We start from the raw sequence: 18,858 nt of genomic DNA on the forward strand, positions 1-18,858 counted from the left end.
TACTCCGTGTTTGTGTCCTCTTCTGATACTGATGTGCTCAAACGAGGAGGAAGGTTCTTGTTCCTGGAACAGAAACTATAATATGTCCAGTTTAGTACATATTTTTTGTACTTTAGTCACATTGTTAAGCTTTATTTAATTTCTATTTAGTTTCAGATTCAAAATGGGCTCACTGATTGGTATAAGAGTCAACAACGCAATTTGATCAAAACATATTTTTTAATTTTATTTAATGTCATATTTTTTTTAAAACATCGTAGACTGCACTTTGTACGTGAAATCCGACAATCAAAAATTATTCGAGCTGATTCCTTCCCCCTCCTTTTTCTTCTTCTTTCTTACATTCATTCCATATCGTCGTTATCAAGTTGTTCCAGCATTCCAAGTTAATATGTTTGTCGTTTGAATTTGCTTTTATCAGATTCGGACAGCAGATGTGTATTAAGGTCAGTTCTTTAGGGATAAGGTTATCCATTCCGATATTTTGAATCCTTCTGTAAGGCACATTCCTTACGATTATGCAAGATTCTAAATATGGTCATCAGAAGCTGTGAAAAGTTCTGGTCAAGAGAGAAATAAACGATAAGAACCATATCTAAAAAATGAAGTTTCCTGTCCAACGTTGTCTGTCGTCATATGAAGTTATAGCGAAAAATATTCGGTATTTACAACTGTTTTGAGTTTGTTATTGCTATTCATGCCAGCAAGTTCTCGGAAAAATAGAATTATTTTTGTTTATTTTAACTTTAACCACTTTGTTACAACTAACTACAACTACAAATACTTCTTTATAAATGTAACTACCCTTATGAAAATTTAAGGTATATTTAAGGTTGATTTGAGGTATTTTTGAGGTATTAAGGTTGTTTTGAGGTATATTTGAGGTATATTTAAGGTTGCAGAGAAAACAGCAATAAAAATTATACCTCGTAAAGGTTGTAATTAAGGTGTACGAGGTTGATTTATATATACTTCAGCTTGTTTTGAGGTTGTTTAAAATTCACTTCAAATCAACCAGACTGATAAGGAGATTTTTAAGGTACCCTTATGAAAAAATCGAGGTATAAATGAGGTATAAACGAGGTATATTTTAAAGGTATAAAGGAGGTTGTTGTTTAAATACCTCGTAAAGGTTGAAAAGGATGCAAATGAATACCTCAAAATCAGCCTCAAATATACCTTAAATATACCTCCAGAGGTATATATGTTTCAGCCTGAAGTATATTTTTTTACACTTGTGGAAGTATTTATTCAACAACCTAAGGTGTGTCATTTTACACTTCAGGTTATTATAAATCAACCTCAGGTGTATTTTGTTCGACTTCAGGTAATTATTTTTCAACCTCAGGTATCTAATTTTATGCTTGTAGCGGTATATATTTATCAACCTGTGGTGTGTCGTTTTACACTTCTGGTTGTTATAAATCAACCTCAAATGTATTTTGTTCTACCTCAGGTAATTATTCTTCAACCTCAGGTATATAATTTTATGCTTGTAGAGGTATATATTTCTCAACCTAAGGTGGGCCATTTTACACTTCTGGTTGTTATAAATCAACCTGAAGTGTATTTTCAACAATTGGAAAGGTTATTTTTAATTAGCGCCATGTGTTCCATGTTCTACCTTAAGTTATTATTTCGTAACCTCAAGTATATATTATTGTATTTTTAGAAGTATTAATTTATCAACCAAAGACGTTTTTTTTAGCACTTACGAAGGTGAGGTGTTATACGGACCACCTAGTTTATTAATTTTTATACTCACTATATAAAAAATATAATATATATATAAAGATATTATATATAGTATATGAAGAATAATGTACATTAAATTTTTTTTCACTAGTAGAGATCATTTATCAACCTGAAATTTTTAATATTAAACCTTCGGCAGTAATTGCTTCTTTTGTTAAGCTATAAAAGAAGATTTCAAATGCATAATTCTTCTATAATTTTAATAGATTGATTTAAATCATCTTAAAATAACACTTATCCAAATTCTTAAATTGACTATCGACTCCGTGCGACGAAGGGGGCACACGTGGAAGTTCATTGACAAGGGTCATGAAACTTTTTGAGTCTATCTAACCATTAATGTTATCTATCTTTATTATTTTATGAGTTATTAAACATCAAAATGGGTCCGGGACTTTATAAACACCCTGTATAATTCCAATCTTATTATGCAATTTTAACACTTTTTATTTTTCTATACATCTGTAACATTATGGTACTTGTAAGTTTAATAATTAGATTTCCTTCCCTTTCTTTTTTAAAAATCTTTAAACTCAATAAACCTAGTCTATATTTTTCAACTTTTTGTCAGACTTCATGAAACTAGCAGCTTTATTTTAAATTTTTGACGCTGATTCTGAAAAGGACTTATGTTATTGTCAATCACATCAGAGTTTCTTAAAAAATAGTTATTTTAATAATTTTTAATCAATGTAATCAAGAATCTACAATCGTTTAATAAATTAAAATTTTAAAGTTATGTACCAATTTTTATTCTTTTTTTACACTCAATTGAATAGAACAAATTACATTCTGATAAGGAGCATTTATTTTAAAGTTGTGAGTAATTTTATGTGAGGAAAATGTCTAAGAGAGAATGATTTGAAATAATGCTTTTAAAATAAGTTGAGTATAATATCTCCTATATAACTTATAATACCGAGCAGAATAAAACTAATAGTTAGTTGTTACGAACACTTGTTTAAATATAAATACACATCCCATAGGATGAAACTCAAAATAATGCATATTACTTTCAACAATAAATGTTTTTATTTGCAATTGATTTTATTCAATTCAGGATTAAAATTGCATACTATACTGACTTATTTCTAAAATATTTAAGATTTCCGAAATTCGCACATTTTTGAAGTAGTGAACCATAAACAGCTGCATGAAAAAGCTCATAACCTTGAAACAAATTGTCATATAAACTTGAAATCGAATTTAATTTAATTCTGCCCAATATTCTAATAAGTAATAACAATCTGCTTAGTAAATAATTAACGTGGGTAAAATGCGAGAAAATAACATGTAATGAAAATAGCAGTTTTCTGATCAAACATGAAGAAGTGAGCTAGTACAGTTACTAGTTTTCAATTATCAAATATCTAGCAAACTATTGTTATCAACAATTGCACAAAATCTGTAGTTTATTAGGAGAGATTAGTTTTTCTTTTAGGTATAAATTCAGAACTATATCCTAGGGGAAGGCTGAGCAGTAGCTTGCTTGTCTCTTCTTCTGCGCCGCCGCGCATGTGCTATTTACAGCCTAGGCCATCTCAGTAATATCAGGGAACTGTGGATAAGCTCTGTAAATATATATATATATATATATATATATATATATATATATATATATATATATATATATATAAACAATAATATAAACTTTGCAACAAATATCCAAACGATAAGCATACAGCTATAGTAGAATTTCAAAACAAAATTGCTATTTTAAAAATCTCTCAATTTTTAATGATTTATTTATAAGAGAAATTGTGAACATTTTTCTCAATTAATCAGCGTGCATTCTGCAACGTTAAAACATATACATTTAAGCAAAATAAAAAGAATAGTTCTATTTGACTGAACTACAAACAATAAAATATACTGTGCATAACCTGCTGTAACGATTCACCAGTAATGTTACCCTAAACAGTGACGAGAAATATTTCGGTTATTCTCTCTTATTGCTAAGCCTACAACGATAGCCTCAAAGAATATCCTCCAACTTAAATTATTTAAGATCAGGACGCGTCGTTAAAACAAAAATAATAAAATTTAAGTTTCAAAATTGAAGCATATTTGATTAAAAGTGATAAAACTAAATTAATAAATGTCAAGCACACTTACCGAATTTCGAATAGACTTTCGATTGTCAACACACACGCCATTTGCCGGCTTGCATGGAGCTCTGGGAAGTGAGCTAGTTAATATGAAGTGTACTTTAAGCAACCTTAAAACAAGCTTAGGTATAAATAAAATGACTTCAACACCTCAATAAATACCTCACTCTCTTTAGTTGAAATAAGGTATATTTTTTATACCTCATAAATACCTCAATATCGTTAGTAGAAAAAAGGTATATTTTTTATACCTCGTAAATACCTCACTCTCGTTAGTTGAAATAAGGTTGATTTTTTTATACCTCATAAATACCTCTTTTGTTACAAGTGTAAGAAAAACAACCTCGTATACCTTAAAAATCATCTTATCAGTCTGGATGATTTGAAGTGAATTTAAAACAACCTCAAAATAAGCTTAGGTATAAATAAAATGACTTCATATACCTCAATAAATACCTTTTTATCGTTAGTTGATATAAGGTAAAAATTTTTATACCTCAAAAATACCTCTTTTGTTACAAGTGTAAGAAAATAAACCTGGTGTACCTTAAAAATCACCTTATCAGTCTGGTTGATTTGAAGTGAATTTTAAACAACATCAAAACAAGCTGAAGTATAGATAAATCAACCTCGTACACCTTAATTACAACCTTTACGAGGTATAATTTTTATTGCTGTTTTCTCTGCAACCTTAAGTACACCTCAAATATACCTCAAAACAACCTTAATACCTCAAAAATACCTCAAATCAACCTTAAATATACCTTAAATTTTCATAAGGGGTAGCTTGCTTGTCTCTTCTTCTGCACCGCCGCGCTTGACATTTTCAAAAATACCTCTTTTGTTACAAGTGTAAGAAAATAAACCTGGTATACCCTTATGAAAATTTAAGGTATATTTAAGGTTGATTTGAGGTATTTTTGAGGTATTAAGGTTGTTTTGAGGTATATTTGAGGTATATTTAAGGTTGCAGAGAAAACAGCAATAAAAATTATACCTCGTAAAGGTTGTAATTAAGGTGTACGAGGTTGATTTATATATACTTCAGCTTGTTTTGAGGTTGTTTAAAATTCACTTCAAATCAACCAGACTGATAAGGAGATTTTTAAGGTATACCAGGTTTATTTTCTTACACTTGTAACAAAAGAGGTATTTTTGAGGTATGAAAATTTTTACTTTATTTCAACTAACGATAAAAAGGTATTTATTGAGGTATATGAAGTCATTTTATTTATACCTAAGCTTATTTTGAGGTTGTTTTAAATTCACTTCAAATCATCCAGACTGATAAGATGATTTTTAAGGTATACGAGGTTGTTTCTCTTACACTTGTAACAAAAGAGGTATTTATGAGGTATAAAAAAATCAACCTTATTTCAACTAACGAGAGTGAGGTAATTACGAGGTATAAAAAATATACCTTTTCTCTACTAACGATATTGAGGTATTTATGAGGTATAAAAAAATATACCTTATTTCAACTAAAGAGAGTGAGGTATTTGTTGAGTTGTTGAAGTCATTTTATTTATACCTAAGCTTGTTTTAAGGTTGCTTAAAGTACATTTCATATTAACTAACTCACTTCCCAGAGTTCCATGCGAGCCGGCAAATGGCGTGTGTGTTGACAATCGAAAGTCTATTCGAAATTCGGTAAGTGTGCTTGACATTTATTAATTTAGTTTTTATCACTTTTAATCAAATATGCTTCAATTTTGAAACTTAAATATTATTATTTTTGTTTAAACGACGCGTCCTGATCTTAAATAATTTAAGTTGGAGGATATTCTTAGAAGCTATCGTTGTAGGCTTAGCAATAAGAGAGAATAACCGAAATATTTCTCGTCACTGTTTTGGGTAACATTACTGGTGAATCGTTACAGCAGGTAATGCACAGTATATTTTATTGTTTGTAGTTCAGTCAAATAGAACTATTCTTTTTATTTTGCTTACATGTATATGTTTTAACGTAGCAGTATGCACGCTGATTAATTGAGAAAAATGTTCACAATTTCTCTTATAAATAAATCATTGAAAATTGAAAGATTTTTAAAATAGCAATTTTGCTTTGAAATTCTACTATAGCTGTATGCTTATCGTTTGGATATTTGTTGCAAAGTTTATATTATTGTTTATATATATATATATATATATATATATATATATATATATATATATATATATATATATATATATATATATATATATATATATATATATATATATTTACAGAGCTTATCCACAGTTCCCTGATATTACTGAGATGGCCTAGGCTGTAAATAGCACATGCGCGGCGGCGCAGAAGAAGAGACAAGCAAGCTACTGCTCAGCCTTCCCCTAGGATATAGTTCTGAATTTATACCTAAAAGAAAAAGTAATCTCTCCTAATAAACTACAGAATTTATGTAATTGTTGATAACAATAGTTTGCTAGATATTTGATAATTGAAAACTAGTAACTGTACTAACTCACTTCTTCATGTTTGATCACAAAACTGCTATTTTCACTACATGTTATTTTCTCGCATTTTACCCACGTTAATTATTTACTAAGCAGATTGTTATTACTTATTAGAATATTGGGCAGAATGAAATTAAATCTGATTTCAAGTTTATATGACAATTTGTTTCAATGTTATGAGCTTTTTCATGCAGCTGTTTATGGTTCACTACTTCAAAAATGTGCGAATTTCGGAAATCTTAAATATTTTAGAAATAAGTCAGCATAGTATGCAAATTTAATCCTGAATTGAATAAAATCAATTGCAAATAAAAACATTTATTGTTGAAAGTAATATGCATTATTTAGAGTTTCATCCAATGGGATGTGTATTTATATTTAAACAAGTGTTTGTAACAACTAACTATTAGTTTTATTCTGCTCGGTATTATAAGTTATATAGGAGATATTATACTCAACTTATTTTAAAAGTATTATTTCAAATCATTCTCTCTTAGACATTTTCCTCACATAAAATTACTCACAACTTTAAAATAAATGCTCCTTATCAGCTTGTAATTTGTTCTATCCGATTGAGTGTAAAAAAAGAATACTTTAAAATTTTACATAACTGTACATAACTTTAAAATTTTAATTTATTAAACGATTGTAGATTCTTGATTACATTGATTAAAAATTATTAAAATAACTATTTTTTAAGAAACTCTGATGTGATTGACAATAACATAAGTCCTTTTCAGAATCAGCGTCAAAAATTTAAAATAAAGCTGCTAGTTTCATGAAGTCTGACAAAAAGTTGAAAAATATAGACTAGGTTTATTGAGTTTAAAGATTTTTAAAAAAGAAAGGGAAGGAAATCTAATTATTAAACTTACAAGTACCATAATGTTACAGATGTATAGAAAAATAAAAAGTGTTAAAATTGCATAATAAGATTGGAATTATACAGGGTGTTTATAAAGTCCCGGACCCATTTTGATGTTTAATAACTCATAAAATAATAAAGATAGATAACATTAATGGTTAGATAGACTCAAAAAGTTTCATGACCCTTGTCAATGAACTTCCACGTGTGCCCCCTTCGTCGCACGGAGTCGATAGTCAATTTCACGAGAGGTAGCTTTCTTTTTTACAGAAAAGACAATCTCATCAGTCGTATACTTAGACATGTTGGAAAACTTCGTATTTCCACAACTAGAAGAGCTTCAGCCACATGTCTTTTTTCAACAAGATGGTGCACCACCTCATTGGGGTATCATCGTTCGTAGTTCTTTGAATGACCATTTTACAGGAAGATGGATTGGGCGAGGAAGTCCAATTCCTTGGCCACCCAGATCACCTGATATAACGCCGCTGGACTTTTTTCTTTGGAGATTTATAAAGGACAATGTTTACAGGAGGATCGTGTCGAACATTGGTGGCCTAAAAGCCAGAATTACAACCGCAATAGCCTCTGTGGATGCCGACATGCTTGCCGCTACCTGGCGTGAAATTGACTATCGACTTGATATTCTCCGTGCGACGAAGGGGGCACACGTGGAAGTTCATTGACAAGGTTCATGAAAGTTTTTGAGTCTATCTAACCATTTATGTTATTAATTTTAATCTATCATTATTATTTTATGAGTTATTAAACATCAAAATGGGTCCGAGACTTTATAAACACTCTGTATATTTGAATTTCTGTAAATGTTGTTAATGGTAATACTGTCTTCAGTGTATTTTATTTTGTGGCTGTGATACATGTCATGCTTTTTAGCTACGAGGATTGAATAGAAATGCCAGAAGATATTTATCTGAAAAGGAAAATTTATTTCATCCAGTTAATTTAAATGATAAAAAGAAATACTTTCTAATATTTTAAGACCTGCCACTATAATTGTAAATATGACTTTCTTACTAATTTATATTTTTTTTCCTTTTAGGTTCCAATAATTACAAGTTTCAACATGTAGACGGAAACAGTATTTAAAATAATTTTGTTGGTTTGTAAAAAAAGTGAAATTTTAGTTTTAAATAAAAGTACTTTGAATTTCAGCTGACTAATTATTTAAATTTGTAGTTTTATAGCTTTAAAAATTCAAGCACCTTAGACAACTATCTTCTAAAAATACGAGTATGAGTTCCCATAAATAATTTTTATTAACTGTAGAATTTGGATAAGTGTTATTTTAAGATGATTTAAATCAATCTATTAAAATTATAGAAGAATTATGCATTTGAAACTTTCTTTTATAGCTTAACAAAAGAAGCAATTACTGCCGAAGGTTTAATATTAAAAATTTCAGGTTGATAAATGATCTCTACTAGTAAAAAAAAATGTAATGTACATTATTCTTCATATACTATATATAATATCTTTATATATATATTATATTTTTTATATAGTGAGTATAAAAATTAATAAACTAGGTGGTCCGTATAACACCTCACCTTCGTAAGTGCTAAAAAAAAACGTCTTTGGTTGATAAATTAATACTTCTAAAAATACAATAATATATACTTGAGGTTACGAAATAATAACTTAAGGTAGAACATGGAACACATGGCGCTAATTAAAAATAACCTTTCCAATTGTTGAAAATACACTTCAGGTTGATTTATAACAACCAGAAGTGTAAAATGGCCCACCTTAGGTTGAGAAATATATACCTCTACAAGCATAAAATTATATACCTGAGGTTGAAGAATAATTACCTGAGGTAGAACAAAATACATTTGAGGTTGATTTATTACAACCAGAAGTGTAAAACGACACACCACAGGTTGATAAATATATACCGCTACAAGCATAAAATTAGATACCTGAGGTTGAAAAATAATTACCTGAAGTCGAACAAAATACACCTGAGGTTGATTTATAATAACCTGAAGTGTAAAATGACACACCTTAGGTTGCTGAATAAATACTTCCACAAGTGTAAAAAAATATACTTCAGGCTGAAACATATATACCTCTGGAGGTATATTTAAGGTATATTTGAGGCTGATTTTGAGGTATTCATTTGCACCCTTTTCAACCTTTACGAGGTATTTAAACAACAACCTCCTTTATACCTTTAAAATATACCTCGTTTATACCTCATTTATACCTCGATTTTTTCATAAGGGTACGAACTACTTTCGAAATGTAGTGACTACTTCACTACTTTAAAGAACCAAACTTTGATGTAGAAATTAATTTACATATATATGCTAAAAATGGTTTTAAATAATAAAAGTGGTTTATATTATACATGAATAGAAATATATATACATGTTTACATGAATCAGTTTGTTATTCTGAAACATTTTTTTTTTGAACTATCAATTTTGTTAAGTGTTTAATGCTTTTTTGTTTCCTCTAAGAAATTAAATACATCGAAAATGTGTTTCCTTTTTTTGAAATAAAATCAATGTTTCATAGTTCAATCGACCAAAGTGATAAATTATCTATTATTCGTAATTTGTAAGTTCAATTATTAGCTTTTCTTGATTCTAAATACGTAATTCCTGTTAACTCACAGGAGCATTTTAAATTGTATATCCATTTATGTACCCTCGAAGATTTGTACACATCAAATTCGAAAAATTAGTTGTGTTAGAACTCTGTTTCTTTATTATGCTAACGTAAAAAGTCGTTGTCAGGAATCGCTACAAGCTACTGTTTTTTTTTTGTATCTCATTACTCACTTCACTACTTTCATTTTACAAAAGTTGCACACTACACTGCAAACTACAAAAAAAAGTAGCGACTACAGTTGTTTCATTACTTGTAGTGCGCTACTTCCGTCTACTGATGCCTGCTACGCTAAATTTTGTCCATTTTTGTACATAGTTCTTGATTTTAATTCTTAGTTAACGGCGCAAAATTTATTTATGAAGGATTGCTATGATTTTGTGAACATGAAAAGCGTTTGTCATAACATTTTTCTTTGTATTTGAAACGTTTTTTTTAAAATTGCTATGTGTCTGTGCTCATAAAAACTTGCGAACTTGTCATAAAAATTGCTGTTGTTGAAGTATGCCTGTTTAGGCAGAGGGGGTGCGATTGTTCTTGTTTTTCCAGTGGCGCCATCTATGGCCAAGAATTCGACTTCTGCCACATCATGTGTCACACCCTTTTATAGGGCGGACCCATTCATACATCCATTCATCCACACACAGATCGTAATTTTGACCTGAATCAGAGAACGATCGATCTCCAATCCAGTACCCCCAGAGGTTTTGATTTGTTATGGAAACATGGAGGACGTTTGCGACTCGACAGATTTAACTTGCATCAGTCACTTTACTACACATCTTCGGCAGGCGGGGTTCGAACCCACGAACTCTCGAACATGGGCCCAGCACCTTACCGACCAGGCTATCCCGACCTGTCATAAAAATTAGAATTATTTATAGATTTTAATAAGTTTTACGTAGTTTAAAAAATCTCTCTAAATTGACAACTTTCAAAAGAAGTTAAATAGTTTTTTTTAAATATCTGAGCCATTTGTTTGTTCTAAAGTCCAGATCACATTTTAAGTCACCATAACATGTATGTTACCTAAACTTTGCTTCGAGTTCAAAGCCCTTAAACTGTAACTTTTTGTTTGATTTTCGTAAAGAAATGTCGTCAAATTGGCTATTTTTTAAAAGTAAAATATTTGAAAATATTGATCTGTTTTTAAACCAGACAATTTTTTACACTAAAATAGTATTTAACCAAAAACTTGACTTCAAGTTTTAGGTACTCAAAACTGTAACTTTTTTATTTTCCTTCGCAAGAACAACTAGGAAACTTTCACTAAAGTTAGGAATATAGGAGCTATAACCTTAATAGAGTGCAAAATTGAACTACATTATCCAACTTGAAAATATGGTTATAATAATATGATTCCATTTGAACGCATTCATGCACGTGGGGCTACACAGTCCTAAACAAAGGACGCTGAAACTTTATCACAATTTTTATAATGAAATAAAAAATTTTGAAAAGGTAAATATTTAGTTCTAGCAAAATGTAACATAAGGACTGAAATATGATTTTTAGATATGTTAAATTTAATTATGAAATTACATTTTAAACATTCTTGGCATTTATTGAAAAAAATAAGATTATTTCCTTGGAAATAGTAATATATTTTTTAAAAATTTGAATAATTTACACTTACCTTATATTAATAGAAATTTAAGATAATCCTTACAGGGGGACAGTAAAGACAATTTATTAAAGAAATATTGGAAAGAAAAATATTAATCGTACAGTCGTTTTTCAGAGACATCTAACATAAACTTTAATTGAAGAGTTTGCTACGGGCTTTCAAATGTTTCTGCAAACTTTAACGGAAACACGGTTCAATTTGACACCGCTTTGATTTATTTTATTCTTCTGTTGTTAAGGCAACACGTTTTCTAAATTTTGAAATGTAATATAATGTAAACAATTAGTTATATTGTGGCCCCCCCCTCTCTCTCCATATATATATATATATATATATATATATATATATATATATATATATATATATATATATATATATATATATATATATATATATATATATATATATATATATATATAATAAATAAATAAATACAAGAAAACACTAAGAAAGTTAAGGAAAACAATAAGTATCATTTATTGCGCCTAAGCTGCAAGTAAACAGCACTCATTAGATAAGTTCAAAATGAAGAATAAAACAAAGAAAAATAGGGGGTGGGAAATAATAAGTAAAAAAATAACAAACAACATATTATTTAAAAAAAAAAAATATGAAATTTTAATTAAAAAACCGGAAAAAAAGCCGGAAAAAAAAGATATAATCTTTTCTTCAGCCCACACGATTATATCCGCAAAACAGAGTGCTTTCTGATATTGTATCAATAAAGCCAAAGCAAAATATATTAATACAATAGTGTGAGGAGCACTCAAAAATTTTTTTTATAAAATAACTACATAAAAATAGATCATAAAAAGTAAAAATAACATGTAAAAACAGATAATAAAATAAAATAAAAAGAAAAAACATTAAAAAGGGGGGACTATAAAGCGAGTAGCAAAATCATAACAACTTACATGGACAGATATTTTTCAAGAATGATTTAAAAATGTTTTCGCAGAAAGATTGCCAGATTACAAAATATGAAAACAAAAGATGAAAGCAAAAGCGCAAATTGAGTGTAACAAGAGGGTTTTAAAGTGTCGTTCTTACTGCACTGCTGAAGTGATTTGTTATTCTGAGTTTTGATTTGTTAGTTACCAAGGATGGTCCCGAAATGGATGTGCGCAAGGTAATATTATACTGGATAATTTTAAAAATTGATCATAAATAGTTTTAGAAGATAGATGTTTATTTAAGAAAAATATAAAATAGAAAAGAGAAACATAAATTGCCTGCTTTGCAAATAATTTTAGCCGCGGATTTGCACGATATGGATTAGCACATAGAAAAATTATTTAAATTATCAAAGAAAGAATTTTAATAGATAATTTTAACACGGATTTGCCCGAAATGAATTTGCACATGGAAAAATTAACAAAGAAAAAATTTTAGCAGATAATTTTAACCCTTTTTAATGTTTTTTCTTTTTATTTTATTTTATTATCTGTTTTTACATGTTATGTTTACTTTTTATGATCTATTTTTATGTAGTTATTTTATAAAAAAAAATTTTGAGTGCTCCTCACACTATTGTATTAATATATTTTGCTTTGGCTTTATTGATACAATATCAGAAAGCACTCTGTTTTGCGGATATAATCGTGTGGGCTGAAGAAAAGATTATATCTTTTTTTTTCCGGCTTTTTTTCCGGTTTTTTAATTAAAATTTCATATTTTTTTTTTTTTTAATAATATGTTGTTTGTTATTTTTTTACTTATTATTTCCCACCCCCTATTTTTCTTTGCTTTATTTTTCATTTTGAACTTATATATATATATATATATATATATATATATATATATATATATATATATATATATATATATATATATATATATATATATATATATATATATATATATATATATATATATATATATATTACAGAGCTTATCCACAAGTAGTACCCTGATATTGCTAAGATGACCTAGTCTGTATATAGCACACATGCAACAGCGAAGAAGAAGTGGCCAGCAAGCTACTGCTCAACCTTGCCCAGGGAAATAGTTCGGAATTTATACCAAAAAGAAAAAGGAAGCTCACAAAATAAACTACTAAATTTATGTGATTGTTGATAACAATAGTTTGCATGGCATTGATAATTTAAAACTAATAACTGTACTAGCTCACTTTTTATGCTTGATCACAGAACTGTTATTTTTCACTTCATGTTTTTTTTTTTTTTTTTTTGCAATTTACCCATGTTAATTATTTACTAGGCAAATTGTTATTACTGATTAGAATATTAAGCAGAATGAAATAAAACCCGATTTCAAGTTTATATGACAATTTGGTTCAAGGTTATGAGCATTTTTATGCAGTTACTACTTCAAAAATTAACGAGTTTCGGAAATCTTAAATTTTTTTAGACGTAAGTCAGTATGGTTTCTTATGTAATATTAATGCTGAATCGGATAAATTCAATTGTAAATAAAAGCACTTATTGTATGAAAGCTATATGCAATTTTTGAATTTCATCCTATGGGATATGTTTTTATATTTGTACAAACGATTGTAGCAACTAACAATTAGTTTTATTATGCTCGGTATAAGTCACTTAGGAAATATTTTATTCAATCTATTTTAAAAGCATTATTTCAAATCGTTCTCTCTTAGACATTTTCTTCTCATAAAATTGCTCACAACTTTGAAACAAATGCTCCTATTAGCTTGCGGCTAGTTTTATTCTATTGGGTATAAAAAATGGTACCTAACTTAAATTCACTTCAAATTGTTCATTCAAATTTTATGTTATTAAACGATTGTTGATTCTTGATTAGATTGATTAAAATATTAAAGTAACTATTTTTGTGAAACTCTGATGCGATTGACAATAAAAGTCCTTTTCAGAATCAAAGTCAAAAATTGATTTAAAATCTATTAGTTTTAATGAGTTTATGTAAAGATTTTTAAGAAAAAAGAAAAAAATCTAATTATCAAACTTGTAAGTGCCATTATGAGAAAAAAAAGGTTCAATCATGGAAAAATAAAACGTGTTAAAATTTCCTAATAAGATTGGAATTATATATTTGAATTTCTGTTAAGGTTTTTAATGCTAGTGCTTTCTTCAATGTATTTTATTTTGTGGTGGTACCTGTCACACTTTTAAACTCTTTTAGCTACGAGGATGGAATAGAAGAGACAGAAGTGGCATGCCATTTATCTGAGAAAGAAAATTAGTTTCTTCCAATTAATTTAAATCATGCAAAACAACAATTTATTTTGTTTAATCAATTCTGTAGAAGATCATTTGATTCTAATATTTTAAAACCTGCCGATATTATTGTAAATATGACTTTTTTACTAATTCATATTTCGTTGTTTTTAGGTTTCGATACTTCCGACTTTCAACAGAGAGACAGAATCAATATTTGAAATAATTTTGATGGTTTGTAAAAAAAAAAAAGGAAATTTCAGTTTTAAATAAAATTATTTTGAATGTCAGCTGACTAGTTATATAAATTTGCAGTTCTTTTTATAGCTTTGAAAATTCAAGCACCTTATAAAAATGTGAGTTCCCTCAACAACAATTTTTTTTTTAAACTGTGTCAATTCGGATCATTTCATGTTAAACAGTGTCATTTCAAGATAATTTAATTAAATCTATTAAAATTACAGAAGAATTATGTATTTGAAACTTTTTTTATAGCTTAGCAAAAGAAGCAATTACTGCCGAGCGTGTAATAATAATAACTTCCAGGTTGATAAAGGAAAATCTCTACTAATGAAAAAAATGTAAAGATATACTATTCTTTATGTAATATAAATAATAGTGAGGTTAAAGAGTAATAAACTATGTGGGCTGTATAACTCCTTATGTTTGTGAATTATTGCCTTCGTAAGTATTAAAAAAACATCTTTAGGATGAACTATAAAACCCTGAAACGTAAAATGTCGCTTCTTTGGTTGATAAATTAATTCCTCTAAAAATACAAAAATATATACTTGCGATTACGAAATATTAACCTAAGGTAGAATTGGAACACCTCGTGTTAATAAAAAATAACCTTTGCAAGTGTCTAAAATACATTTGATGTTGATTTATAATAACCGGAAGTGAAAAATAACATACCTTAAGTAGATAAATAAATACCTCAACAACTATATAAATCCACACTTGAAGTTAAAAATTAATAAACTAAAGTACAACATGGAACACCTCACGTTCATAAAAAACAGTCTGTCCAACGATCGAAAAATACACTTGAGGTTGATCTATAATAACTTGATGTCTAAAATGATGCACCTTAAGTTGATAAAAATACCTCTAAAAGCATAAAACATATACTTGAGGTTGAAATATAATAACCTGAGGTAGAACATAAAGCACTTCAAGTTAGTACCTTTACAACTGTCAAAAAATACACTTGAGGTAGATCCTGAATAATCTGTGAATAATCCAGAAAGTGTTAAATGAAACACTTTTGGTTGTTGAATAAATACTTCCGCAGGTGTAAAAAAATATACTTCAGGTTGACAAGTAACAACTTAAGGTTGAAAACGAAACATCTTAAAGTAGTAGATATCTGCCTCTCTGCAGATGTAAGATGAAACACCTCAGGTTGATACATATATACCTCTGGAGGTATACTTAAGATATATTTTAGGTACTCATTCGCACCCTTTTCAACCTAACGACGTTATTTAAAATGGAAACTCATTTATACCTTTGAAAAATACCTCAAAAAAACCTCAATTTTTGAGTAAGGGTATGCAAAACAATCGTATAAATGTAAAATGAAATAATGTATTAAATAAATACATTTCTTGACTGAGCTTTATGATATCAAATTTTAATCTCATATTGCGCACTACATTGGAAACAGGATTAGATTAAAAATACGAAAATAATAATACATTAAGTAAATGCATTTTAAATTTAATAAATGAAGCTACATGACATCCGATTTCAGTTTTATTCTGCACAAAGTATGCAGATTAGGAGTGCAGAAGAAATATGCATGAATTTGCACTTGAAATAGCATTTACTTACTGTAAATGCTATTTCAAGTTCATCGATGTGATATCTAATTTCAATCCGATGCTGCAATATCTATGCAACATAAAGATTGTTAGGGGGAAAAAAACACTGATGCAAAGCTGGGGCGGATTGAGCGTACGAGGTGCCATTCAAATTTTTGGGGCCCTTAGATTAAGTATTTTTCTCGTATATTTTTTATTTATTCAAATATAAAAGTATCTTTTCATTTAAGAAAGCATATTTAAAATAATACTAAATTAAATTTTACTTTATTTTATTAAATTAGAACTAAAAAATAATCATAAAATTTTGAAAAAATTTGAAAAATCATTGTTTTTCTTAATTTATTTTCAAAAAATCCAATTTAAGGAGGCCCCTGATTATTGGGGGCCCCAGGCCATGGCCTAGTCTGACCTAAAGGGTAATCCGGCCCTGATGCAAACGCATCTTAAGTTTATAGTTTGAGTTTTGCGATATCAGTTTTCTGTTTTAGGCAGCATTTACGTTCGCAGATAGGGTGTGTAGAGCAATACATAAATATAAAGTGAGTAAATGAATTTTAAGTGCATAGATGAAGTTTGTGATATCTGATTTCAGTTTTATGCTGCATGATGCATGCATATTGAGAGGGTGTGAAAAAAAGCACCACTGTCAACAGTGTGTATTTCAAGTTCATAGATAAAGTTATATGATATCTAATTTCAATCCACTGCTGCAAAATGGGATTGTGAGCTATAAAGTAGATCATAAAATCAAAAATTATTCAGGGTCGTCCTTTTTTTGCGCACTGTAAATCACATTTATGGATGAAGTCTCGTGACATCAGATTTCAGCTCTATGCCGTATAATATATGTAGCGGAGCATATGTAATAGACGTATTTTTAAGTTTATTAATGGATACATAAACTTATTTTTAAGTTTATCGATGGAGTTTTGACACATCAGATTTCAATCTTAACTGCATATTGAAGGCAAATTAGAAGTGATTAAAAAAATACATTAATGTCAAGTGAGTCATTTCAAGTTCATCGATGGAATTTCGAATTTCAAGATTTCAAATCAATGTATTCAACATATCCAATTCAATGTATTTAAAATTTGCACAAATATAAATTTAGAAAATTCAATGTATGTTTATAGATGAAGTTTTGTTACAACAGATTTCAATCAATGTTTCTGCAGCATAGGAGTCTATGAAAAATGAGAAACATGAATTGAGTAAAATCATTTTTAAGTTCAGAGTTAAAAATTTCGTTTACAGTTATCTATAAAAGTAATAATACAGAGAAGAAGAAAAAAAATCGCATCTATCTCCAATCGTCACACTCTTTTAATCTCTATTGCGTTCACTAAACGAAAAGGTGCTGAAAAGTTGGAATGCCATGAAAAACTTCTTAAAAATAGTCATATAAATCTTCAAGAAAGCTCCATAGGCGATAACGAGGTATTGCCCTCTCTCTATTGGTTAAATAACCGTTTTCGTCACGAAAGTGGGAGGGGGGATAGGAGTCAAACGTCACAATTTTTAGTTCAGATCACGTGAAAGGATTTTATGCCGCTAACATTAAACACAGATTACAGGATTCGGGCAGTGTAGCCAGTTGTGGTTATGTCTAAATTTTAAAAAATAAAAATTAATGAATAATTGTTGAAAATGGGTGGCACAAAAGTAAGTAGAAAATGTTTTTTTTTAATGTTTAGAAACAAGCTTTCCAATAATAAGCTGATGTATTGAAATGTCCAGATTTTGTATAATTGTGCAGAAAAGATGAAAATGCTTGCCCAATTGATATCAATTATAAATAAATTAGCATCCTTTATGAATTAATAAAGATTTATGTTTCAAATTCAGAAATAAAATTTTAAAAAAAATTCAAATTTTTTTCCTCTAAATTCTGAGCTTTTTGAAAGAAACTATTGGTATTACTCGATATTAGTATGATCGCACTCGGGAAGAAATCAAGATATCAAATCAAGATCTCATTAAGAAATCAAGATATCAAAAACCATGCTTTTCAAAAAGTGTTGTGTTTAAAAGAACGCAAGTAAATTTAAAATATAATTAACTAATAAATTTTTGAAATTTTCATTTTATAAATTTTTGTTTTTTAAACTATATATCTCCGAAATAACTTCATGTAACATAATAGACATTCATGCAACATTACAAATCCAATTTTTGACCAAAATTTCAGTGTTATTTGAGACTAATTTCTTTTTTTTCTTCTTTTTTTCTTCTTTTTTTTGTTGCTTTTTATCGAATGCAAAAAAAAAGCCAGCTTCTGCCCATCCTTATTTAACAATCACTTCTGTAGCACTGTTATGGAAAGCATTCCAACCAACCCTAATATTGTTCAATATCAAAAAAATTCCATTTTTTTTAAAAAAAAAAGGAATAGAAAAGTAATTAAAAATGTTTGTAAAAATAT

General features: G+C 28.6%; 1 protein-coding gene and 1 long non-coding RNA gene across 2 annotated transcripts in view; both read left to right on the forward strand.

Moving 5' to 3' along the window:
- The first annotated feature begins 4,716 nt into the window (after window positions 1-4,716).
- On the forward strand, window positions 4,717-8,413 carry LOC147805264 (uncharacterized). The gene is made up of 3 exons (XR_015428533.1): window positions 4,717-5,513; window positions 6,093-6,234; window positions 8,246-8,413. It is a non-coding gene; the product is annotated as an uncharacterized LOC147805264 (long non-coding RNA).
- Window positions 8,414-17,934: 9,521 nt separating this feature from the next.
- The window catches only part of LOC107456567 (sodium/potassium-transporting ATPase subunit alpha), a 62,031-nt gene continuing 61,107 nt past the window's right edge, over window positions 17,935-18,858 (forward strand). Inside the window, exon 1 of the mRNA XM_043050245.3 lies at window positions 17,935-18,098. Within this exon, the coding sequence (XP_042906179.2) occupies window positions 18,084-18,098 (15 nt within the window). The 5' untranslated portion in view covers window positions 17,935-18,083. The remainder of the gene's footprint in view (window positions 18,099-18,858) is intronic.

Source organism: Parasteatoda tepidariorum, chromosome 8, assembly GCF_982258835.1.
Source record: "Parasteatoda tepidariorum strain Cologne lab strain chromosome 8, Ptep-v5.0, whole genome shotgun sequence".
Taxonomy (NCBI): domain Eukaryota; kingdom Metazoa; phylum Arthropoda; class Arachnida; order Araneae; family Theridiidae; genus Parasteatoda; species Parasteatoda tepidariorum.